This window comes from Gracilinanus agilis, chromosome 5, assembly GCF_016433145.1.
Source record: "Gracilinanus agilis isolate LMUSP501 chromosome 5, AgileGrace, whole genome shotgun sequence".
Taxonomy (NCBI): Eukaryota; Metazoa; Chordata; class Mammalia; order Didelphimorphia; family Didelphidae; genus Gracilinanus; species Gracilinanus agilis.
In genome coordinates this window covers 210,109,329-210,136,936 of record NC_058134.1, presented here as the reverse complement: position 1 = coordinate 210,136,936, position 27,608 = coordinate 210,109,329, and the positions used below count along the sequence as shown (strand labels likewise).

The 27,608-nt window shown below is 34.6% G+C and overlaps 1 protein-coding gene across 2 annotated transcripts in view; it reads right to left on the bottom strand.

Annotated features, from left to right (window-relative positions):
- Window positions 1–438: 438 nt before the first annotated feature.
- Window positions 439–27,608, bottom strand: part of NET1 (neuroepithelial cell transforming 1) — a 119,576-nt gene continuing 92,406 nt past the window's right edge. Inside the window, exons 1-10 of one of the 2 annotated variants that reach the window (XM_044679747.1) lie at window positions 18,007–18,267; window positions 8,039–8,146; window positions 7,166–7,333; window positions 5,701–5,763; window positions 5,285–5,381; window positions 5,110–5,186; window positions 4,296–4,553; window positions 3,844–4,014; window positions 1,914–2,100; window positions 439–1,177 (exon numbers count right to left, since the gene is read on the bottom strand). In XM_044679747.1, the coding sequence (XP_044535682.1) occupies window positions 771–1,177; window positions 1,914–2,100; window positions 3,844–4,014; window positions 4,296–4,553; window positions 5,110–5,186; window positions 5,285–5,381; window positions 5,701–5,763; window positions 7,166–7,333; window positions 8,039–8,146; window positions 18,007–18,099 (1,629 nt within the window). In that variant the 5' untranslated portion in view covers window positions 18,100–18,267 and the 3' untranslated portion in view covers window positions 439–770. Of the gene's footprint in view, window positions 1,178–1,913; window positions 2,101–3,843; window positions 4,015–4,295; window positions 4,554–5,109; window positions 5,187–5,284; window positions 5,382–5,700; window positions 5,764–7,165; window positions 7,334–8,038; window positions 8,147–18,006; window positions 18,268–27,608 lie in introns of those variants that run through there. The other variant, XM_044679746.1, reaches the window with a different exon arrangement.

Here is a 27,608-nt window from a genome sequence, read left to right as displayed (position 1 = left end):
AAAAAAGTTCCAGTTGTTAAAATGGAAACTACTGAATTCTATGGTCTGTTTTCCAAAGAACTATTTCAATACACATTTTAAAATACATATATACTATGCAGATTTTAAAAGCTCATGTTAACATTCAATTTTGAGAAAAATTCAGCTGTAAAGTTTGGGGGAAATATTGGTAAGATATTCGCATTTGCAAAATTATTTAATTTTGCTGACATTTCAAATATCATAGTTGGTATCAAGAAGCCATGGCAGATTTTTAAACTTTATTTTTCTTGAGTTTTTTCCTTGGTCTGTGTTTTCTTTCACAATATGACTAATATGGAAATGTTTTACATGATTGCACATGTATAAGCTATATCAAATTTCTTGCTTTCTCACTAAGAAGGGGAAAGAAGGAAGAAAGAAGGGGGAGAGTTTGGAACTTAACATTTTAAAAAATAAATGGTAAAAATTGTTTTTGATTATAATTGGGAAAAATATTTGAAAAGAGAAAAAAACAGAGTAGGTCAGAACTTATGAACAATCTGCCTTTTAGACTTCCCATCTAATTGTGCTAAGCTTTAAAAATGGCCAACTTATAGGACAAATTAAGAAAATATAAATTCTATATTCTTTAAAAAACAGACCATAGTTTAACAGAGTTATTAGTAGCTGCCATTAAAAAACCAACACATCAGGACAAAGTAACCTTAGCATGTTCACATTACATGAAAAAAAAAATATATATACACATTTATAAACAGTCTTTTCTTCAGTTGGTACATGGATTCCCTTTATACCAAAGTCTCTTTCCTTTTATCATTCAGTTGGGCCTTCTCTTGGGCTTTTTGGGACCCAGATTGTATTCTGTGTGCTTTTATACCTGTGGAGCTTTCATTTATAGCTATGCTGGGAATACATTCAGGGGAATTTTCATCTACTTCCAGAGGAATGAGACCAGAAAGTGTTGATGACTTCCTTTGGGTTTTGATGTGTGATGCCAAAGGGTTGTTCTTTTCACACCTCTTATTGAGCTCCGACAAACCCTTAAACTCTGTTGGACTGGTGGTCTGATGAAAGGGGGCAATGGCAGTTCGTATACAATTGAACCACTGTTGCTTATGGAACACATCATTAGCTTGTAAAGTATGGGACTGCCCTGGAGAAGGGTCCCGGAAACGAACTCTGAAGATATTTTTAGCTGGAAAAAATAAAAAAGAAAAACAAATCTTATTTTTATAAAGGTTATGCCAATTGTGACCGATAATCTTACTTCCCTTAAAAGGTTTTATAGACACACAAGTAAATTTGGAGACTTACTTAAATTTTTTTACCTTTCCCACATTTACTAATACTAGAGCATCTGATGGATGTTGGTTATACAAACACAAGAATATTTCTAGTTAGTCTCATTTCTGTGAAATCCTGATCTTATTTTGGAAAGAGGGAGATCTTTCCTTGTTTCACTGATAAAGGAACTTCCTTGACTAAAGCAGATCAGTACTTCATCTGAAACTCAGGACTACATAGCCTAGGATGTGTACGTCAGGAACAAAATTTGCCCCTAGGTCTTTCTGACACAAAAGCCAGTCCTATCTTTCATTTTTGACATTTTAAATCATTTAAAAGAACTCTTAGACAAAATGGTTTTATTTTGAATAATCAGAGGGAAAATGTTTTCCTAGAGTAAAAAAATTTTTGAGTTACACTTTGGTGAATTATAGGAAAAGTTACTACATGTCTCATCTGAGTACCAGATGGCATTTAAAGTGAATTAGCACAATTATCTTTAATTAGCAGCGTTAGTTTATGCTTAGTGATTTCACAACTTATGTTTACAAAAGAAATCCAGGGATCTCATTTATTTAAAGCTCTCAAAGCCTCACTTATACATTAACATTTTAAAAAATGAAATTATCTAAAACTTTTTTCTTTACCTTTGTCTGAGTTGCTAAAAGCACCTCTAAAGGAACCTCCCATTCTCACATCGCCATCTTGTAGGTCCTCTAAAACCAGCTCCTGGACAGGAATAGGCTGACGGTATACTTGGTAAGAGTGGCGTTCATTGCGTATAACAGGACGAGTCAAGACAAGGATATCTTGAAACAAGAAAATATAGAGTTTCTGGAGAAATAAGAGGAAAAAAAATCATAAAATATCCAACTATTATTTTTGAAGATTGGCACCATATTGCTAGGAGCAGCCAGATGGCTCAGTAGATAGAATGTGTGGCCTGGAGTAAGGAATGAAATGACAAAACACTCCAGTATCTTAGCAAAGAAAATCCCATGGACAGTTTTGTCCACTGAATCATAAAGAATTAGACACTAGTGAAAGATTGAATGACAACCATATAGCTAATATTGAGCTGATTCAGTGATTTATCTCAATAAATTACTTTAAAAATATTCTCAAAATGGTCTAGTTTTCTATATGTAAATGTATTTCTTCAGAAAATGTGTGATTCCATACTATGAATCCTGTTCTCAACAACTGGTGTATATCATTAAAATTAGAGGCAGCTAGGGAAAAAAGGGGTCATAAATTGTCTATTAGAAGTAACATAACTTGAAACCTAAAATACTATCATGTAAGTTTTCTAGCACAGTAAGGATTAAAAATATAATAAAAGACATTTAAAAAATTTGTACATTCTGTTTTTGAGATGTAAACGACAATTCAATTAAGCATAGTTTTTATTAACTACCTACATGCAAGGCAGTATGCTAAGTGCTAGAGGTACAAAGACAACAAGATAGTTCCTTGTCCTCAAGAACTTAAGAGAAAAAAGTACTAATGGATTCGAGGTAGTGCTCCTGATAATTAATCAATTGGAAAGCATTTATAAGTCTTTGGTATATACCTATCTCGGAAACATGAAACAATCCCTAATCACAAAACTCTTATGTTCTACTGGTGGATATAATTTACACACACACACACACACACACACACACACACACACACACACACACACAGAATAAGTATAAAATAAATACAAAGTAGTTGGGGTGGGAGGGTAATTAACAGTTGATTAGGTATCCTAAATTGAGAAAAATAATACCATTTCTGAGACTTTCTGAAAAGTTGGTTCAATCTAGGTTTTAATCTGCTTGTCCATAAAAAGAAAGGTTTGGAATAGATATTCGAGTAACATCACCAGATGTTTATTAAGTTCCTACTATGTGCCAGGCACTTATTTTTAAGGATACAAAGACAAAAACGGTCACTGATGTCAAGGAGTCCACAGTCTAATAGGGGGAAAGGGAGGAGACAACAAGCAAACAACTATGTTCAAACTAAATATATACAGAATAAATTGGGAGATGGTCTTAAAGAGAGGGCACTATGAATAAGGACTGGGAAAGGCTTTTAGTAGAAAGTGAGACTTAAAGGAGGACAGGAGGCAGAGATAAGGTGGGAGAGAATTTCATAAACAGGGGACAGCCTGTAAAAATGATCTCCAAATGTCCCTTTTGGTTCTGAAAATTCCGTAATTTAAACCAAAGTATTTATAAAATAGTTTTGGCTATCCTATAATTACTTATAGCAAATATTTTAAATATTTCTTGAAGTTGGTTGCAAAAAGAAAAAAATTGATTTAAAAAAATAACTCTTACCTACTGTCTTAGTACTGACACTAAGGCAGAAGAATGGCAAGGACTATGCAGTCAAGGTCAAGTAACTTGCCCAGAGTCACACAGCTAAGAAGTATCTGAGGCATATTTGAAGATCCTTTTGAATACAGTAGCTATCTTTCAAAATACATCTCAGACATTTTTAGAAGATATAAAAAAGTGATGAAAAGAAAACAGGTTTAATAAGTGTTTCTAATTTTACTTTATACCAGTAAGGAAATAAACTTACATGTCCATTTTTATTCTTCAGTTCTCCATGGCAAAGCAACACCTTGCTAGCTTCAATCCTAGGATCCTTCTGTTTGTCATCCAGATATTCCAATTTGTCAATATAATATTGGCATTCTGATTCTCCTTTCTTCAAGTTGATATCAGAGAGTACTCCTTGTATTACCAATAGCTAAAAGCCAAAAACACCTTTGTAGCAGTGAAAATTTTAGCAACTATTATAGCATCCTTAATATTCCACTTCCCCAACTATATTATTAGGCACTTAAGGACAGAATCTGCCATTTTAGAACTCTTTTTATACTCTGTGTACTGAAGCACAGTGCAGATTAAAGGATATACATTAAATGTTTGTTAATACTGATGATTAATTTGAAGGTAACATTTTATTTCATTCTAAGGTAACCTAATAAAACACTTCCAAAATTTTACATGATTGCTTTTATTACTTACAGCTTCTTCTAGAGGTTTTATATCAGTGTGGTCTTTGGGTGTATGTCGGAGGATTTCTTTTAACAGCAAGGGGTATTTGACTAGGCGACTTCGAGGAATGTCCAGGAAGCTCCAGAGGTCTAACTTCCTACTGAAAGGAGACTCAAGACAACGCTGAAGGAAATCTTGAACTCTTGCATCTTGTTTTTTCTGATCAAGAAGAGCTTTAGCTGCAAGCTGGTTACTGCAGTATCCTCTATAAGCATTTAAACCTGGCAACTAAAAGATCATACAAAAAAAGTTAAGATAATTTTAAGACAAATGCCATCACTGAAAGCCTTAGACACTTGACAATTTTCTTAGTAAATTCTTAAAATCTACATGTATAAACAATGGGTTTTGTTAATATTAAATTTACAATCTCACTGAATTTTGTCTAGGTAAGGACACAGAGTTTCCTCAGCTCTAACTACAAAATAGTTTCTCCCCTCTGGACTGGAAACAAAAAACTATGGATACAAGTTCCTGATATGTCATTTAATAATTGTGTGATTTTTGGTAAGTCACTTAATATTGTAAGACTTAGTGAACTCATTTGTTAGAGGGAGGGAGAAAGAGAGATTTTTCTGTATCCTTTTGATTAAACGTTGTAACACAAGGCATTTTGTAAACTATTAGGTATTATATAAGGAATTGCTATTATTATTATTTAATGTGGTCACAGTTGTCTTATTTGTAGTTGGCACAATGATTCAGATGTTTCAAAAATTTACCCCAAAATTTCAATAAACTACCCTGCAATAAATTAATTGGATTAAATGAATCATCACATTACCCAATTCACAAGAATATGACCAATTTGCTCCACTGTCCCATCTGGCTTTGTGGCTTCTCCTAATCTTGCCAACAGATCTGAAATTTTAAAAAGGCAAAAAATTTTAAAGTTGTTTTAAAAATTACATTAAAAGATGATATTTATATGGAATTAAAAATTACATAACAGGTTTTACCTTCATGCAGAGGTATGTAAGCATCTAAATCTCCAAATATATGTGTGAGTTCTTCCTCAGACATGATAGATAACTTCAACATGGGATCATGGTAGGCCTGAGAGGCAGAGGGGGAACTTGTTATATGCAGAACTAGCTAATTACATTGAGACTATCGTAGATACATTAGAGTATATTCAGCCACAGAATGTGCCAAGTTAATGTATTACATTAGAGGTGATAACCATCTAAGATTGATCTTATTTCAAAAAACAGAATTTAGTAATAGATATTTTCTGTTTCCAAGTACAAATATTAATAAGCGTTTCTAAGAATTTTTGAAATAGTGATGGGACTTTAATCCTTGGCAAAGCTGAGAAGAGATGAGGTGGAAGTTGGAGAAATGGTATTCTTAAAAGCAAAAACTACTTACTGACCTTTCTGGCAAGCTTAAGATCCTCAATTAAATCCTGTTCTCCTCGGAGCATTTCATATATTGCCTGAAAAGGATGTGCATTACAAAAATCAATTCTTCTTTGCTTCTCTCAAAAAAAGGTTTGCTAACATAAACTGCCTAAATGAAAATTATAATCAAATCATAAATTCAAAATGCTAGTTATGAGACCTATGTTCAGGGCAGCTAGGTGGCTCAGTGGATAGAGAGCCAGTCCTGGAGGAGGTGGTCTTGGGTTCAAATCTGAACTCAGATATTTCCTAGATATGTGAGACCCTGGGCAAGTCACTTAACTCCACTTGCCCTGTCCTTATTGCTCTTTTGCCTTGAAACCAATACCTAGTATATCAGTTCTAAGACAAAAGGTAAAGGTTTACCAAAAATATATATATTTTTTGGCATAGTGGATAGAGTGCTGGCTCTGGAGTGAGGAAGACTTGAGTTCAATCCAGCCACCCTCAGTCACTTACTAGCAATGTGACCTTGGGTAAATGACTTAACCTCTGTCCGTCTAAGTTTTCTTAACTGTAAAGGCCAACTTGGTTGTACTACAAAGTATAGAGGGGGGCTATATGGTGATAGGCTTTAAAAGACAAGCAGAAGAACTGTATTTTATCCAGAAGCAATAGGGAGGCCTTGGAATTTATTGACTGGGGCTATGACATAGTTAAATCTGTACATAAAAGAAAAATTACTTTGGCAGCAGTATGGACAACAGACTAGAGTAAAGAGAGAATCAAGGACACCAATTAGGAGGCTGCCAAAATAATATAATCAAGAGAAGATAAAGGCTGAACTAAGGTAGTAGCTGATGTGAGTCAAGAGAAGGGGGTGGCTATGAGAGATGTTGGCATTAAAGCTGAGCTTCTGGTAATTCACAACTCTGACATCATTGCTTCAAGGATCTGTAATTCTTTGTCAGTGTGGGCGTTCTCTTTACCAATGCAAATACAGTTCCAGGATAAATTAGCAGATGACCTTTCTTTATGAACTGGTGAGGCTGAAAGAATCATCATTTTATGGGAACCAGCCTATTATGATAAGCCTCTAAGCTTCCTTAACACTGTTTCTCATATTACAGAGACACAGCTATCTCACTGCTAGTGTTTCACTGGGACAGATTAAGATTAAGAAACTCAGTATCACCTTCCATGCCATTATGAGGCGTGACTTTAGTGAAAGATTCATGAAACCATTTGAAATGATTATATATTTTAAGGTATGTGATATTACTAATGTAAACATGTAAGCTAATTAGAGTAGAATCAATCTGTTAATATAATTACTATTCATAGACATTTTTGCTAGTTTTGTAAATGAAGCTGAGAAATTTAGAGAAATAACTTAAATATATTTAAGAACAACTTCCTAAAACTCTAGCAGGTCTTTTTCCTACTACAGATGTTGCACATTAATAAGTTTGGTTTTATTTTTGATGCACAACTTACCTCCTGACGTTTGATTTCTTTGGTGGTTAAAGATTCTTTCATGTTGATATCTAACATCTCTGACCATCGTACACTGTTTCTTCTTTTAGAAGGAGTTGGGACAGTAGCCCTGCTAAATGATTTCTGGGCACAAGCAGGAGATCTGTTGTCACCACGAAGTGTAAATGACTAATGAAAAAGTAGGCAATAAAAAAATTCCAATAATCAGAAAATATTTTGGAGGGAAATAAAATTTGACAGGTACTTAAAAATTTTTAAACAAAAAGAAATTTAAAGAGGTTATTGAAAAAAATTCCCTCTGACACTACCTCTCCTCTGACACCACCTCTTATCATCTCCTTCACTCCAGTTTGTCAGTAAAATAGACCTTTTACTTGTCATAGCCAACCCTACCCTCTGCAGGTACCTTTGATCCCACCCCTCTCTTATTCTACAAAAGGTTGCTCCCACTATAATCTCTAATGTTCAATTTCTCCCTAACAACTGGTGTCTATAAATACCCCCAAGACTCCCTCTCCCATAATATACAGCATATCACTGTCAGATCAAACCTGCTATTCTGGTATTGTAATTCTGGGGTACAGATCTTTCAAGAAAATTTTGTTACAAATAGAGACTATTTTTATTTGTTGTGATAACAATGTTTAGATATTTAATAATTCTAAAATGTATTAGCACATTTTCATTTCTCACTACAGTGGCTGTTAAAAAAAGTCATAATCAGAAAGACCTAGACTTAAGGGCCTCTGACAAAGACTGCGTATGTACACCCTTGGTAATACTTTCATAGGACCAGGCCAAAAACTAAATAAAACAAGAACTTCTACAAAAAGTATAGTTTCATTTCTTCAAAAAAGAACTTTTTTTTTTTACCTGTATTGTTTGACCAAAACGTTTGACTGCTCCATTTCTCACAGGAGAGATTAAATTTGCCAAAGATGAGACTCGAGCCAGAGATCGAACTCTTTTGTTGCTTGGCTCCTGTGAAAACAAAAACATGTTATATTAGACATTGTTTTTGCAAACAAGTCAAGACAATACTGAAGCAATAAGAAAATATATTTGCATTACAAAGAACAAAAATATAATTTCCTGAAATAACTACATTGTACTTAGCTAAAAAATGAAACCCAAAGACCCCAAATCACTTTCAGAACAAAACATTTAGTACCAAGGATATACCAAGGTATCTATTGTTTTAATTCCATTTATAAAAGGTCAAATATCTAACAAACAAATACAACTTCAGTTTTAGAAGGGAACAAAAACAAAAAGTATCCCCTTTTGTTGATTTATATCAATATTAATGACTTTAAATCTTAGTACCTTGAAATAGATTGGATGCCTAAACATCTGAAGGAAATACTTGAAAACATAACAAAACCAGATTTACTAATAAACTTTTACATCCTATATTCTTCTTCTGGCCAATGGACAAATCATTAATTTACAAATTAAGCAGGAACAGTTTGTCCTATAATCTATAATAATACAATTTATTAAGCATTTATTAAGTGCTTACTTTGTTCAAGGCACTATGCTAAGTACTTCTAATACAAAGAAAGACAAAAATAAAAACACTGTCCTTGTCCTACAAGGAGTTCATATTCTAGTGGAAAGGGCAATATGTAAATAATTATGTCTATAACAAGCTATATACAGAGTACATGGAAAATAATTTCAGAGAGAAGGCAATAGGGACATGGGTTTGGGACCAGAAAAGCCTCCAGTGGAACTGAATCTTGAAAGAAGCCAGGGAAGAATCAGAACCATTCCTCCTATCTATCAAATACTAAAAGTTGATGGGATGCCTCCTAAGATGGCTTTTGCATGTGCATTTTTCTGTATAGTAGAGGACAATGTGAGGATTCTATTGAATTTTTTTAAAACAAGAAAGAATAAACGTTCTATTGATTAAAATTTCAGAATTGAAGTACACTCAGCACACTTAAACTATTTGATTTTTACTCTGTAGGAGTTTATTCAGGGATTTCTAATTTTTAGGTTAAAAAATTTTAATTCTATACTTAAATGCCCCCCAAAAAGCATTTCTATACACACAACAGAAAACAAGAGAATTCTCTATGAAACTGTGAATCTCTATTTCCAAAAGCTTATTTTGAAAAAAGTATAATAAATTCTACACAATACTTTCAAAATTATCCTGTTTGTCTGTGCTTCCTTCATCTTCTATGTATTTAAAAATATTTCAAAGGGCCTCTTTTTGGGGGGCATTACTTGTTACCTCCTCTTCTCAAAACCTCATTGAAAATGGAATAATAAGTATAGTCAAGCAAAATGAACCTGCACAATGGCTATGTCCAAAATATGTATGCCTCTATACCTTTAGCCCATTGTCTCACTGTGATGAAACATGGGTAACATGCTTCATCATAGATACTCTGGGGAGGGAGATGATTCTTCATTGCATTGATTGCATTTTAAGTCTTTCAAAGTTGTTTATCTCTACAATCTTGCTTTCCTTGTGTAACTAGTTCACCAGGGTCTGCTAACTTAATTCTTAATCAATTCATGCTATCCATGTTGGTTTTTGGTTTTTTTTTGGTCATTTCTTATGGAACAACAACATTCGACTGTATTAATGTTCCACAGTGTATTCAGTCAGTTCAGTGCTTAGTTCTTTGCTCTCCCCTTGCCCATACTCCCCCCACCTTTTCACTCTTACCTTTTGGGATTGGGAAGTTTGTTCCTCATATAGTTATTTACTTAATATTATCGTCTCTCTTAAATCATTCCATCTCGCCATTTGTATTGTTTCCCTGTTTATTGTATTTAGATATATTGGAGCCTTTGGAGCATATTCAGATCATCTAACATGGATAAAAATGTTCAGAATGGACTTTGGAGCATGCCTAGGTAGCCCCAAGATGGAGGCACTCTCTGTGTGTGTCTTCCTAATTCCAAATCTAATACTCTATCCACTGTTGCCACCTAGATGCCTTAGAAAATTATTCTAGTTTGCCTTAAATGAGTGAAAAAATGTTGCTTTATTTCTTCTATGCTACATTATTTATGATAGGATGAAGCAAGATTGGAATAATTAGAAGTTATATGAGGTGCCACCTTAAAAGTTACCATGCCAATCAGTCAAGAATGGGAAGGGAACTCAAAGGCAATTTTACCCAGTGTTATTACTTTCAAATGAAGAACTATTGTCCAGAATGGTTAAGTTCCTAAGGTTATACAGAAAGTAAGCAGCAATGGCAGAATCCAAAATCCCTCCATCCTTTTGTTTTCTACTCAAGTATTCCATTCCTTACCTATCTCTTCTAATGACCTCGCCTCAAGACTTTGTCTCCAAAATCTATGACATTCACTGTAAACTCTCTCTGACATCATCTCTCACCATCTCCTTTGCTCCAGTTTGACAATGTGATAGGTCTTTTATTAGTCAAAGCCAACCCTCACCTTCTATATGTACCTTTGATCCAATCCCATCTCTTCTTCTACAAAAGGTTGTTCCCACTATAATCTCTATTCTCTTTTTCTCTAAATGTTCAATTTCTCCCTAGCAACTGGTACCTAACCTATAAATATACCCATGTCTCCTCCACCCTTAAAAAGACCCTATCTATCATGCCTGGTAGTTATCAGCCTTTACTTCTTCTAAGCTAAACTCTCAAGAAAAGGCCATCTACATTTGTTAACTCCACTTCTCTCACTTTCTTTTAAGCCTTTTGTAATTTGGCTTCTGAACTAATCATTCAATTGAAATCATTCACTCTAAAGTTACCAACTGAAAAGAATCTAATGATCTTTTCTTAATTCTCATCTTTTTTCACTTCTCTGTAGCACCTGGCACTGCTGACCATTTCTTTTCCTGGATATTCTCTTCTCTCTGGGCTTTTGTGACTGTATTATCTCTTGGTTATACTTCTACCTGGGCTCCTTCTTAGTCTCTTTTGTTGGATCTTCATCCATGTCATACCTACTTGTTTCTCTCCTCTCCCTTATCTCTTTTCTGTTTATACTTTCTCACTTGGATTTCATTAGCTCCTATGGGTTCTACAGTCATGATTCAGATGTATTTATCCAGCCCTAGTGTCTCTCCAGAGTTCCAACACTTTAACTGTTACAGGCCTTTCAAAATGAACATGTCCAAAACAGAACTAATTATCTTTACCTCTAAACCTTCCCCTTCCTCAGCTTCCCTTTACTGTTTAGGGTACCAATATTCTATTCACCTAGGTTTGCAACACCAAAGTTATCCATTCCATTTGCCAGAATACCTCATATAGCCAATCAGTCATCAAATCTTGTAATTTTTTTCTCTCAACATTGCTGTATTCTTCATTTCACTCACACCATAAATCCCCTAGAGTTCAGGTTCACTCACCTGGATTACTATAATAACCTTCAAACTGGAAGCTAAGAAGCAGAGAGGATAGAGCAAGATGCTTTGAGTCAGAAAACCCCAAGTTCAAATCCAGTCTCAGAAAAGTACTAGCTGTGTGACCCTGGGCAAAGTCCTTTGATTAGCACAAAAAGTTCTTTAAAACCTGCCCTTTCTACCTTTTCAGTCTTCTTACAATCTAATCACCAACCTGTAATTCTATTATCTAGCCATATTGCCTTATTTGTGTTCCTTGCTCCACCTTCAATCTTTTAGCCTTTGTACTGGCTGCTTCCCATGCCTGAGAAGCTTTCCTCTTCCAGTGTAGGCCTCTTGAATTCTTAGCTTCCTTTAAGACTTAGCATAAAGACCAGATCCTCCCAGAGGCCTTTCTTGGTTCTTACAAATCCTAGCACCATCTTTTCTCAAAGAGTATCTTTCATTAATTCTGTATTTATCTTGTATGTTGTCTTCTCTATGAAAATGTAAGCTCCTTAAGGACAGAGCCTGCTTTTGATTTTTCTTAATATAGAAAATGTTTTTAAATAGTTACTAAATTAATATTTGAAAACTTCATTAATTTGTTAATATCTTCCCATACATACAACATACTAAAAAGAAGAATATAGAAAAAAAGATATTATACCACATTTATAGTCCTTTCTTCTAGGAAACAATGCTATTAGAAATGGAATGTTTTCATTTTTTCTTCATCTCTCTAGCCCTTAGCACATAATAGGTATCTCCTGAATGTTAGCTTTCATCCATTGACTACAATGGATAATTGTACTACAATAAGATACAAAGTATCTTATATCATCATCATCATCATCATCATTATTATTATTCTAGCTTTATGGAGGCTTGGAAATTGATGATTCTTCTACATTAAGAGGAAGACAGGTTTAGAGCCAAGAAAAAAACCCATTCTCTCTTTGCAATGCTTCTATTTTGGGGTTATTCTTTGTATTAGTGTTTTTTATGATTCCTGAATGTTCATGAAAACCAGTGACTTTAATATTCTAAAAGTTGATCACAATCAGATGTGATCATTGAATTTCTCAGTTCAAGAATATCAGCAGATAATTTTTGCCAGTCTCCTATACCTTGGCCTCTAAAAGAAAAGATAATGGTTGACTTCACACTAATGATTTACACATTTTACTTTAAAAAGAACCATACCAAAATAATTATACATTTAATGCCTGGAATTAGTCAAGAGATAGGGAAGCAAGGAAAAGATATTCCTATAACTAATATCAGAAGAAATAAGATGTATAATATTAGAATATTCTATGTACTTGGGGGAGAAAATAAATCTCCTTAACAGATGGTCTCAAATTTCATAGGACCACAAACTTGTATTTAGTAAAGTTTCTTTACTTAATTTCATACAAAACACTAGAGAGAACTTTATAGTAATTAAAAAGAGCAATTTTAAGTCCAAGAACATAACTATAGTTTCAGGAAAAATTGAATTCCAACCTTAAGAATATTAAACAAATGGGGCAAATAATAAGTGAATCAAAAAAAGACCTTCCATATAAGTGGTTAAGTGACACATTGTGGTAAAGAACATATGTGAATGTCTACTCTGCACATCTGTGCAAGACTGAAGTGACACATGCATGTGCAGAAGGTCTAGCAAAAGGCATTCCTTTCCCTTTAGTAAAAACAGTACAAAGGGACTTCTGTTAGAATAGAGACATAATTACCATTCCCCTAAAACAAACTAAGATTCACATTAAGATATGCTAACATTAAGTAGAAACAAAACAGGTGTCAGGTGTCAGTTGGGTTCTTTTTTGGGATCTAAATTAACTCCCTTCCTTAAGGCAAATAGATTTGGCTTTCCTAGGTGCTCTTCCAGTGAATTTTAAAAGGCAAAGAAATTTGGCTAGGAGGAAAGGAAAATTTCTTGATATTATCTACAACTTAAATACTATATGATCATAATTTAATAAAAAATCATTCCCTTACAGTAAAAACAAATGCTGAACAAAGATAAATATTATAAAAAATACCAACTTTCTTTTTTCCCCCCAAGGAAACAGTGTTATAGCTTTTATTTTTTCCCTTTGAAATTTGAACAGCTATAAAAGAACTATAATGTTTGTAAAAAAGTTTAAGTATACAAAGTTTATAAATGATCTTGCAAACATAAAAAATAAACATCAAGCATCTTGCAAAAGCCTGAACCACATTAGTATTAAAATTACTTAATTCCGGTGCAAGTTGTAGGCTTGGCCATTACCAAACTAGTTTTATTAAACAAGAAAGGGTTTGGGTTAGCTTTAGGATTGAGAAGTATAGGGGATTGTTTTGGTTTCTTAAGCCATCTTTCCTATTTCCAACATGAATACTACAGATGTCCAATCAAGTGGCAATTATTTATTTTAAAGTACCAGAGGAAACATATGGACTGCTATAGCAATCAGATCAATGCAGCCAAAATCACTGTCCACTGTTTGTACAAAAATATTTATATTTGCCCTCTTTGTGGTAGCAAAAAATTGGAAAATGAAGATATGTCTCTTGATTGGGGAATGGCTGAACAAATTGTGATAGAATACTATTGTGCTATAAAAAATGATGAAATGATGGACTTTTATAAGAACTAGAAAGACCTACACGAACTGATGTGCAGTGAAATAAGCAGAACCAGGAGAATATTATACACAGAGATTGTAACACTATGGGACATAGCAATGCAATGATCCAGGACAATTCTGTGGGACTTAAGAGAAAAAATGCTATGCACATCTAGAGAAAGAACTGTGGGAGTAGAAATCCAGAAGAAAACAATGTGATTAACACTTGTTTATATGGGTATGTGATTTGGGGTTTTGGTTTTAAAGGACAGCTCTTTTACAAAAATGGATAATATGGAAATGGGTTCAAATGATAATATATATGTATAACCCAGTAGAACTGCTGGTCAAACTCTGGGAGGGGGGAGGGGGAAAACATGAATCATGTAACCATGGAAGAAATTAAAAAATTAAAAAAAAAAGAAAAAGAAAAAGTCACTGTCCACATGTGTACATAGCTCATACTGAAGGCCAATTTGTGACCTAAGAGGAGTATGAACTCTTGTCAAAGACCCACCCAGTGTTGCCACTTTTCCCATTGCTCAACTGGGTCCTGTCAAACAGTTATTAGGAAAGAATGTTACTAATATTACAGATAACCCATACAACTTAATTTTTATTCAGTTCTGGTCCTGAATAATTTATCCTGTTAAAAAAAATATAAGTTTCTAAAATTAATTTATATTGTTTAAGAGGTTAATTTTAGAGTTGAATTATCGTTTGAAGCAATTTATATTGGATGGGGGGGGCTGTTGGGAGTGCTTCTGTTTCCTTTAAAACAAAAATTATCTTGCTTATCTGCAAATTACCACTTATGAAAGTATAATTCTAACATGTTTCCAAAAAACCCAGAGTTTTCAGGGGTGAGATAGGAAAGGATTCTATGTATGTTTATATGGGGTTGTCCCAGTTCTGGAATCTTAAGAAATATTTAGACTTTCCATATTTTTGTTTATTCAACAGTAACCTTACTTTGCCCTCTATATTTTTTAGAAAAATACATAAGGTCATCAAAGTAAATATCATGCCAACTTTGAATACTTGATAGATACCTCCAGGTATATGAATATTTTTTAAATTACATATGACTACAGATACTAGGAAGTATCATTTCTTATCCTATTATTGCAGATATGTACTAAACAGAAAGTAAAAAGAGCCCCTCAAATTTTTACTAAACAGACTTCTGTGAAAAAGATTTTCTCATCAAAATAATTTACCAATTATTTTGGGAGTTAAAGTTTATAGTAGTCCAAGATTGCTGGTTCAAATTTGGTCCCTGTCAATTTTGACACAAAATAGTCAATATTGGGTTACTCTTTGTAGGTTCACTCGAACCTTTCTGATTAATTTGGTTTGATGTCCCCAATGTCACAAATTGTTAAATCCAAGTTGGTAGCAGTGATTGATATGTGTATATGTATGTGTGTAAGTGTAGATACAAACATCCACACATGTACACACATATATACACATACATGCATGTATATGTACATATGTGTGTCTCTATAAGTTGACTATTTTCCAGAGGTGATAGAATTGAGGTCCTGAACGGGTTTTTGTTTCATTTTGTTTTGCTTTCTGCCCAAGTATCAGCAGCACTCAGCACAGCACATAGTAGGCACTTAACAAATGATAATTTTCTGACAAACTGAATGACCTCACCCCCAACTCCTAAGGCATTGCTGGCAAGTTTGTGTATACTTGTGTAGGAGTAAAATGGGATTAAATAGTTGAAAACAAAAAAGAAAAGGATGATAAAAACTTTCACCTTAGGAGAAAAAGCTTACATTTCAAGAAGCTTTTGCTACAATACAAAGAACAGTAATGTGAATTATAAGCACAAAAGAACTTTCTCCTTTGAGCAACCTTTAACCAGTAGTAAAGGTCACTTGCAAGGGAGGAAGGAAAAGAAACAACAGAAAACTCTGCAATTCAAATTTAGTTTGCATTATTCGCATAAGGTTAATAGGTGAGGCTCTTGTTTCTATTGCAACAACATTTCTTTCACACTCAAATGTGTATACACACAAGCACACATATCTATACCTTTCTCAAAGAGACTCACAGACACCACCCTAGCTTAGCCCTTTGTCCTAGTTACCTATAGCCTACTGCAATAGTCTTTTCATTTTTCTCCCCAGCTCAAGCCTCTTCTCACAGCCCTCCCTTTTCCACAGACCACCAAAGCAAACGATATTCCTGAAGCATAGGTTTGGTCATTTTGCTGTGACCCTTCCTTGACTTCACTTCAAATAAACTCTGGTGGTTCCCTATCAACTATCAGAACAAATATGAACTCCAGTGTTTTCTTTTTTTGAAAAAAATCTTTTCAAAAATTAGCTGGCTATATCATACCAAGAGTCCATCAAGATTGCCCTTTTCTCTATTCCTCAAAAACAACAGTATTTCTAGCCCCTGTGCCTGGCTATCCTCTAGGCCAGGTTTCCTTCAAGACTTGGTTTGAACAACAGCTTCATGCCTCCTCCTCTAGGCATTTATATGTGCTCTTTATGTTTTTTTGTATATATCTTTATGTATTCATGTTGTTTGCCTCAATACAAGGTGAACTCCTTGAAAGCAGGATCTGTTTAGCTTAGGCTTTTATATCCCCATCATCTAGGACTTGGTAGGTGCATAACTGAATGACTGCCAGTTTAACCTACAATTTTATACTTCACCTAGGTGTTAATATGATAAATTAATTTTTCAAATTTTGCTTTGTCTAAAAAATGGACTTATAATTAGATTTAAATGTAAAATTATCAAATAGTACGGGATTTAAGAGTGTTCTGTTTAGAGTGACTATACAATTAAGAGAAATCTAGTTAAATATGCTCTGATCTTTAAAAATTTAAGTAATTTTTGTCTTGTATTAAGCCATGGCACTTGAGGCTATAAACAAAAGTTTGTTAACAAAGAACAAGGCATATAAAATTCAAAGAAAGAGCTGTCTTTAAAAAATGATGAATATTTATAGCTTATATAGCTTCTACCCAGAGATAACTTGAAACTACAAAAAAATTTTTATTTTTATTATAAAAAAAGATAAAGATGTGTTGTGGCCATGTACATTTCTCCCCTTTCCTTAAGTAGGAAGAAGTGAGAGCTGAAAAAATTCAGTTCAGTGTTATAGTTGTAAAACTTGCCTAGTTGTTCTTTAATCATCTGGATGAACTTACGCTTAAAATAAGGCAGGAGTTTTAAACCTTAATAAGATAACTGAGAACAAACTTATCAAGTATTGACATTGATAAATTCCTCTTCAAACACTATTGATGAATAGCCCTTTAATGTGATGAAGCACAAGTAAAAAACAAAAACTGATCTATGAAGAAAAGAAGCAGTTTTAAACAGCAATAGGTATAAGTTTAAATACAAAGACACTTGTTAGTGTTTATAACCAGCCTTTCTAAAAAACGAGATAACAATGTCTAACACATAAATCTTGCTAATAGAACTGTCGGATAAAAGACCCACTAATTTATTTTTTAAAATGTTCATAAGGAATTGTACAAATAACATTATTGCAGACAGTTAAAACAAAACTGCTGGTTTAAAAGTTATGCTTTAAACAGTTTAACATGTTGCTCTCCTTTCAAGGAAGGACACAACATAAAAAAGAACCAGAGAGATGAAGAATGAACAAAGTGAAGACATCAGACAATTTTCTACTTCCAGTTCCTAGTAAGAAACAAATTATTTTGTATATTTCTTAAAGTACTTAACAGCCTTGTATTTAAATTAATGCACACATTTTTAACTGTGTGTTGTTAAAAGAAACAGCAATTACATTTACATTTCTAGCCCTTAAATTAGTTTCAAATATTCACAAAAGTTGGACTCTAACATTTAAAACTGACAAAAAAGCACTAAAACCATTTAAAAAGCCTTACCTCTTGTTCTCTAAAGGATTGATTATTAACATCTAGGACACGAATAGTCCTTTTAATAGGCAGGAAACTTCCAATCTCATCATGAGCCACCATGCTTTACCAAGTTTCATGTACAATCTTCTGAAATAATCCACATCAGATTCGGGTCTACAAAAAATTACTATGGAATTCTGGTTTTTATTTTTCCTTCTAAGCGTTCAGCCACCTTTATCTGCCATTTGCCCAAGCTTCCTGTGGTGGCAAAACTTACTGCTTCACTAACTTCAGGGAGTTCAAAGCTCAGAAACCTCAGGAGGAGGGGCAGCAGGCAGCAGCAAACAGCTTAATAGGCTGGCTTCAAGAATCACATGACATGAGTTAACTGACAGCTGCTGGCACACCTAGGCTGCTCAGTTTTCACTGTGTAGGAGAAAATCCTTTCTACAAGGGGTTTGGAATGTCTAGTTATTTCAATGAATATTTTCATATTCTATAAATGATACTACACTGGGTAGGGTGGGTGTTTCTATTGTTTGGTTGAAACTCCTTTAGCATAAATTATAATGAAATATTTTTAAAAGCTTCCAAAAAGATCCACTAAATTAGTTGATCTGACATTTAACCTTTGGAATAAAAGCTAAAATAAATAATAAAGCATCTACACAACTTGCTTCACCTTCATGTCCTTTCCTCATTCCCTCAGTTGTCAGTATTTTTCCCTTTATAGATATTTTGTTAACTTGACAAATATCAACAAGCACAAACCTTTCTATATACAAAGAACATAAAGGAAATTTGAAAAGGGAACTCTAGTATTCATTGGCTATCCTGGAATGCTTTCCTCCCTCACCTTTCCCTCCAGTTTACTTTAAGATTCAGCTCCAATCCCATCTTCTCTGTCAGTCCCTTCTTCGCTGGTCTTCTTTTCAGTCTTCCCATTCTTTTACCTTTTGAGATTATTTGTCATTTATTATTTGCTATAAGCACCTTGAATATACAGTTTGTACACCATTCCCATCAGAATGTGAGCACCTGGAGGAAATGGACTGTAATTTTGGCCTTTCTTTGTATACCCAGTGCTTAGCAAAGTTCCTAGAACATAGTATGCCTTTAATAGTGTTTGTTGACTTTAAAAAAATGTTTAAAATTTGTATCTATTGCTCTCTTAGTTTCAAATTCTTCATTGCATTATATTTATTTTGCCTATAATCTTGTATTTGCTTATGAATGAATGTGTTAAGCGCTTCATATTCATTATGCCACTTAAGTGACAAACACTTTGCTTAACTCTGGGGACACAAATACATAAACTAGACTAGCTCTGCCTCAAAGGAGCTTGCTTTCTATTGGAGAGAGAAAATATTTCTACCCCGCCTGTAGGGAACTTACATTCTAATAGGAGTGGTGGCCAGGGAAGTCACAAAGATGGTTAACAGGGATAAGGCAGTCCATGAACTTTCCTAAGGCAATGGTAGCTGGAATTATAGGTCACCTGGAGAGGAGTGGGAAACAGTAGGATATACACAGGGTAAAGGAAAGAGTGAAAGTGAGACTATGGTTCTAAGGAGTACAAAGCCTAGTAATGGCTTGGCTTCTACCAGGCATGACTTGAGGTGGTCTAGGTCAGAACAATTTATCTTGTGAACTTATCTGCTAATTTTTGAGCTGCGAGTGAGTTGTTTTCATATTTGTATTCCTAGTACCTAGCACAAGGATCTGCATCTAGTAGATTTTTTTTGTTTGTTTTTTAAATCTTTACCTTCTATATTAGTATCAATTCTAAGGTAGAAGAGTGGTAAAGGGTAGGCAGTTGGGATTAAGTGACTTGCCCAAGGTCACACATCTGGGGAAAATATCTGAGGCCAAATTAGAACTCAGATTCTTCTGACTCCACTACTGGTGTTAGTAGATTATTAATAGCTGCTTGCTAATTGATTGATTGGAGAAGAACATGGCAAACCACATGTATTTTTGCCAAAACAACAACAAAAAACCCCCAACCCAAATGGTGTCAATGAAGAATTGAACATGACTGAAACAACTGAACAACAAAATTGTCCAATACTCAAGGAAGAGATAGGACTGACATTGAAGGAAGAGAAAAATAAAAGTACTTTTCTCTCTTCTGATACTACCTCCTACCTGGCCTTCTCTTTGGTCTCCCTGCTATGCCTTTCATCACTCTAAATATATTCTATTCACCTATGAAACTGATCTTTCTAAGGCACAATTCAGACCCTGTTGCTCTTCTCTATTCAATAAACTCTGGTGGCTCCCTCCGGTGGCTCCCTCCAGTGGCTTACCTCCAAGATAAAATATAAAATCCTCCAGTTTTTAAAGCTTGGTTTCTTCCTATCTTTCCAATTTTTTTACTTATTACTCCCCTCTCTATATTTTGAATATCACTTACTCTGATCTCAGAAGAGATACTCCATCCCCTGGCTCCATGTATCTTGACTGGCTGTTCTGACTGGAATTCTCTTCCTCTTCATTTCCATTTCTGGGCTTACTTCAGGTCCCAGCTAAACTCCCACCTTTTTTAAAAAAGTCCATTCCTATCTCCTTTAATGCTAGTGCCTTCCTTATAAGATGGTCTCCAATCTATCCTATATATTTCTTGTTTACACATAGTTGTTTGCATGTTGTCTTCTTCATAAGACTATGAACTTCTTGGGAGTAGATAACTATTTTTACCTTCCTTAGTATCTCCTGAAATAAGCATACTTGTCATACAGCTGGTATTTAATAACTGCTTGTTGCTCTGACCTTTAGACAGGATAACAAATACAAAAACGAAAGTTCATACCCTTATGTTAGGCAGAAAGAACATATTCACATATAATGATAATACACATGGATGGGAATATATTTTATGTGCTCAGGCTAAAGGAATACTGCATCACAGGATGCTAATCAAGTCCCTGGGGCAGCTTTATTGTCTTTTAGAGAAGACTAAATTCTGTTTGGAGAAAAGAGGGGAACATGGTCTTATCACAAACCATCCTCATAGTGGCACAGTCCTAAAGATCTAACAAAGGCCCTTCCACCATTTAACTGCTTTCAGGTCTTTTATGGGGCAATCTTCCTGGTATAGGCAATACAAACAGAAATATTTTTTTTTCACTATGCATAGATAATTTTATTTTTTGGATAAAGTAGTGGTCCTTTACTTGCCAAAAAGACTTAACTTTTTGGAGAAATGTTAATTATGGAAGTAATTTTGTGTTATTGTATTCCTGAAGAATAGTAGTTCTTTTTGTTTTTTAATGCAAAGAAAGGCATGTAGTCATCTGCAGCAATACTAAGTTATGGCTCTTTGGAGCTGAAATACTAAGTTATGGTTCTATAGAGCTGAAATGCATGGTATGTTAAAGAACGACATCTCTCTCAGTGCCCCTCCCTTTCCAAGGAGTGGTGTTGTTAGGAAGTATCTTGCTTTCTAATAGCATGACAGAGGTGAACTTTGTTCTATAACTATAGTAAGAGTGAATGTACTTAGAAGAAAGGGGATCCCTCAGATGATTTGGTGACAAATTCTAATACCCTGAATGTGAAAGTCATTATTTAGGTCCTATAGAAGAAGGGGGAAGTTCTTCCTCAGAGGCTGCTAAATGGACAAAGATTTTATGCCATTTCCCTGAAGTAGTTCTAAGGAAGGGAGAGATTTAAGCAGGTGAACTAGGGGATACCATATGGATAGTCATACAGGGAGCACACTGGTATCAATTTAGAATCTGGGTCCCACTCCCACTCCCACTTCCTGGGGCAACTACGGCCGAGGCGGCAGTGGCTGGAGGCGAGTTGCTGGAGCCCTCCACCCCTCCCTCCACGGATGGATGAGATTATAAGAATCATTCTGATTAAATCCTGCAGTTCTTTTGGAGCATTAAAAAAATGTATAACAACATCTATGGGAGACAGAATAGTGAGGAACATTTGTATGAAGTGTTTTAATGCCATATATGTATGTATGAAGTGTTTTTCTGCCATAAGTGGCAGAAATATGTAAGGAAAATGAAATCATCAAAGAATTCTTCTGTACCTGGAGTAACTTGCCAGATCTAGAGGTAAGAACCTATCAGCTGTAACTGACTGCAGAGTCCCATCCACAGCAGTGCAGATGGATCTAAAAGGGAAAGATGATGAATAACCAAAGCCTTTTTAATGAAACTGTGTTGTACAGGTTCCCTAACCTTCATATGTGCAGTTTCTGTATTTCTTCCTTGTAATGGCTTCTATACCAGTTTAGAGGCAGGACATATTAGTTTTGGGGAGTTCTGAAGAGGAAAAAAAAGATGAAATTGGGAAGAAATAGTTGAGATTTTAGCATTTTAGCAATTTTTTGGGAAAACTTCTTGGACTTCCTTTACAGCTCTACTCTGCCTCATTGTGATGTGGAGATGACCCAGGATGCTTGAAGACTGTATATCAGCATACCATAAACTCTACTAGACCTATCAAGGCATAAGGACTTTGAGTTTGACCTGGTCTACAAACTTGTAACTCTCCTCTTCTAGCTTAGCTAAATTTGTAGGAGTTTATTGAAGACTATAAAGTTTTTCAGTCATGGCAACTTTGAAAGATCATCTAGTAAAAGAACATTGCTATCTGTATCAGTTGAAGGATTTACCACATTGCCAAATTGTTGGTTTCTTGAAGTGTGTTCCTTAGAACCACCTTTTCATTTCTTAGTCGTTTAAAAAATAAGTTTCTAAGGAATTAAAATGAAGTCTTAGTTTTTTTTAAAGTAATTTACAGCAATAATCTATTAATTTTGTTGTGTTCTTTAGCAGTGATACTAAACCCTTACATTTATTTGGTACTTTAAGATGTAAGAAAAACTTTTCACAACAGTACTGTAAGGTTGATAGTATAAGTATTATTATTCCCATTTGACTGAGGAAACAGACTTAAGAGAGCAACTAAAGATACCTGGTCTAGGTATGAACCTAGGTGTAATACTATTCTTATTATAACTGTATCCCTCTGTGGTGGTATGATGTAAAGAAGTAAGAATGGGAGTGATGAAACTTTTAAGTTCTAGTTTTGGCTCTACCACAAATTAGCTATATGATCTAGAGTGCAAAAACAAGACCTAAGCTCTCTGGATATCAATTTCCTATTTTGTAGAGTAAAAGGATGGACTAAATTATGTGATTTGAATATTTCAAAGTAAAACAACTTTGGGTAATCATCTCCTATCCATCAAACCCGCAAAAATAATCAAAAGCAACAAATTCAGTTATGTAGATGTTCTTGTACCTTTTTGAAAGCTTTCTGTTAATATGTAACAGAAGTTACAAAAATAATCATATTTGTTGACTTATTCCATTGTTGGGTATATGCCCTGAAAGTGTTATTTAAAAAAAAAAGCTGTTTTCATTGTATTATTCTAAATAATTGCAAAAAAAACTGAAGAAACAACTATCCAACAATAGAAGAGTTATAGTATATTTGGTACTGTAAATAAATAAATTATGGTACATCAATGCAGGAAGAATATCATTTGGTTGAAGTTTCAACAACTATGATGAGTATAAAGAAATCTAGAAATACTGTTACGAAATAATGCAGAGTGAAAAAAGCTGAGGTAAAATTGAATGAGCTAAAATTTTTTGTTTGTGTGGCTTTGGTGGGAGTGACTGAAAAATTTTATTTTCTACATTGAAATGAATTGAACTGTAAACAGTTACTGAGCAAATTTAATTAATTGTACTGTTTAATATTGTTTTTAACAAATCATTTAATTAAAATATTTAACCCCCCCCCCAAAAAAAAAAGAATCTGGGACAGGATACATGCAAGAGGCTTATGACCTCTTAAGTACTTTACTACAGATGATCCTGATGTGAGATAAGGAAAAGCTAACTCTGCCAGAAGTTATCATTATCTGTGCTATGACCCTAATGTTACTGGTGCTGTTCAGTTAATCATCACCACCTTGCATTAGGAAATCTATTGTGAACCTCAAAAATGTGGCATCACATTCTAAATGGGCCAGATTATTAAGATTGCAATTTGATCTTGCATTAGGATTGGGTGCAATGGTAATGTTGGGGTTTCTGGCATTATTCCGTCTCATTTTGTCTCAATATTGAATCTAAACTAACAGGGTACTGTTGTCATATTAGCCTTTAAAGTTATTCCATAATAATTGTCTTCTTCCCCAGCACACACATATACATAAAATACCCCATGAGGAATGCACACTCTTTCAATACTAATATTTGTGAATTCTATTTCATCATACTTGAGCCCTAGTTCCCATACTTCTTTTCCTACTACATCACCTCAGGCCAAGTCCTCAGCCAGGGGAAGGTAGTAGGACTGAAGATAGCCAGAAAGGAATGAGTTGCAGATCTTTCCCTAGTCTCAGCAGATCTCTGGAGTGAAAGTGTCGAAAACTTAGTTGCAACACTCCAGACTGTAGCAAGAATCAGATTAAAATATTTTGAGGAAATATCTAACAAAATGAAAAATACAATAGAACAAAGATAATGTTAATATATGATTTTATAAGTGAATATATCTCCTGGATCACTGCCTTATTGTGGTAGAGTGGCTTGCATAGCTCAATGAAACCAAGAGCTATGCCAGTCAGTGTTACCCAATGTGGACATTGGGTCATAGCAGAAAGTAGAGGCAAAAGGTAATCCATTGGAGAAAGAAACGTGAAACCATTCCAGTATTTTTGCCAAGAAACACCATGGGCAGTATTTAAATGATAAAAGACATGATATCAGAAGATGAGCCCCTCTGGTTGGAAGGTGTCCAACATGTTTATAGGGGGAAGAGCTGAGGACAACTATAAGTAGCTCCAGAAAGAATGATGTGGTTGGACCAAAGCTTTTGAAAGGGAAGCTTAGCTGTGGATGTTTCTGATGGTGAAAGGAAAAATCTAATGCTGTGAAGATCAATATTGCATAGGGACCTGGAATATAAGATTTATGAACCAAGGTAAGCTAGATCAAGCAGATCAAGCAGATGATGGAAATTTCAAAACTTTGGCATTTTGGGTGTCAGTGAACTTAAATAGATGGGAACGGGTGAATTTAACTCTTGATTTAAAGCTTGATGGCTTCCCACAGGTGATCAGTACATATACTATTTTGGGCAAGAATACCTTAGAAGAAATGCAGCAGCCCTCCTATGCAATAAAAGAATGAGATAAGCAATGTTACAGTATAATCTCAAAAATGACAGAATGATAGCTGTTTGAATCCAAGGCGAACTGTTCAACATCACAGTAATACAAGTCTGTGCTCTAATCATTGATGCCAAAGTTGCTCAGTTCTATGAAGACATTTTTTTTTTTTAGAATTTTATTTTTTATTCTTAGAAAAATTTTTCATGGTTACATGATTCATATTTTTACTTTCCCCTTCACCCCCTCAAACTCCCCCGCCCCCCCCATAGCCAATGCGCATTTCCACTGGTTTTAACATGTGACATCAATAAAGACTTATTTACATATTATTGATAGTTGCATTGGTGTGGTCCTTTCCAGTCTACCTCCCCAATCATGTCCGCATCAACCCATGTGTTCAACCAGTTGTTTTTCTTCTGTGTTTCCTCTCCTGTAGTTCTTCTGAAGGTGGGTAGCATTCTTTTCTATAAATCCCTCAGAATTATCCTGGGTCATTGCATTGCTGCTAGTACAGAAGTCCATTATATTTGATTTTACACAGTGTATCAGTCTCTGTGTACAGTGTTCTTCCAGCTCTGCTCCTTTCACTGAATCAATTCCTGGAGGTCTTTCCAGTTCACATGGAATTCCTCGAGTTTATTATTCCTTTGAGTGCAGTAGTATTCCATCACCAACATATAACACAATTTGTTCAGCCATTCCCCAATTGAAGGGCATACCCTCATTTTCCAGTTTTTTGCCACCACAAAGAGCGCAGCTATAAATATTTTTGTACAAGTCTTTTAATATATGATCTCTTTGGAGTACAAACCCAGCAATGCTATGGCTGGATCAAAGGGCAGGCATTCTTTTAGTGCTCTTTGGGCATAATTCCAAATTGCCATCCAGAACAGTTGGATTAGTTCACAACTCCACCAGCAGTGCATTAATGTCCCAATTTTGCCACATCCCCTCCAACATTCATTACTCTCCCCTGCCATCATTTTAGCCAATCTGCTAGGTGTGAGGTGATACCTCAGAGTTGTTTTGATTTGCATTTCTCTAATTATTAGAGATTTAGAGCACTTTCTCATGTGCTTATTGATAGTTTTGATTTCCTTACTGAAAATTGCCTATTCATGTCCCTTGCCCATTTATCAATTGGGGAATAGCTTGATTTTTTATACAATTGATTTAGTTCCTTGTATATTTGAGTAACTAGACCTCTGTCAGAATTTTTTGTTATAAAGATTTTTTCCCAGTTTGTTGTTTCCCTTCTGATTTTGACTATATTGTTTTTGTTTGTACAAAACCTTTTTAATTTAATATAATCAAAATTATTTATTTTATAATTTGTAATTTTTTCTAACTCTTTAAAAAATTTTTTTTTTAAATTTTAAACCCTTAACTTCTGTGTATTGACTTATAGGTGGAAGAGTGGTAAGGGTAGGCAATGGGGGTCAAGTGACTTGCCCAGGGTCACATAGCTGGGAAGTGTCTGAGGCCGGATTTGAACCTAGGACCTCCCGCCTCTAGGCCTGGCTCTCAATCCACTGAGCTACCCAGCTGCCCCCATTTTTTCTAACTCTTGCTTGGCTTTAAAATCTTTCCTTTCCGAGAGATCTGACAAGCATACTATTCTGTGTTCACTTAATTTATTTATAGTTTCCCTCTTTATATTCAGGTCCTTCACCCATTCTGAATTTATCTTGGTGTAGGATGTGAGATGTTGATATAAACCTAATCTCTCCTATATTGTTTTCCAATTTTCCCAGCAGTTTTTGTCAAATAGTGGATTTTTGTCCCAAAAGTTGGGCTCTTTGGGTTTATCATACACTGTTTTGCTGACATCACTTACCCCAAGTCTATTCCACTGATCCTCCCTTCTGTCTCTTAGCCAGTACCATATTGTTTTGATAACCACTGCTTTTCAGCAGCACATGTAACATTCACAAAGATAGACCATGTAATAGGGCATAGAAACATGGCAAACAAATGCAAAAAAGCAGAAATAATAAATGTAACCTTCTCAGATCATGATGCAATAAAAATAGTTATTAGTAAGAATACATGGAGAGGCAAACCAAAAACTAATTAGAAATTAAATAATATGATTCTCCAAAATAATTTAGTGAAAGAACAAATCATAGAAACAATTAATAATTTCATTGAAGACAATGACGATGACAAGACATCTTACCCAAACCTATGAGATGCAGCCAAAGCAGTTCTAAGGGGAAAATTTATATCACTGAGTGCATATGTTAACAAATTAGGGAGGGCAGAGGTTAATGAATTGGGCATGCAACTTAAAAAACTAGAAAATGAACAAATTAAAAATCCTCAGATGAAAACTAAATTAGAAATATTAAAAATCAAAGTAGAAACTAATAAAATCGAAAGTAAAAGAACTACTGAATTAATAAATAAGACTAGAAGCTGGTATTTTGAAAAAACAGATAAAATAGACAAAGTACTAGTAAATCTAATAAAAAAA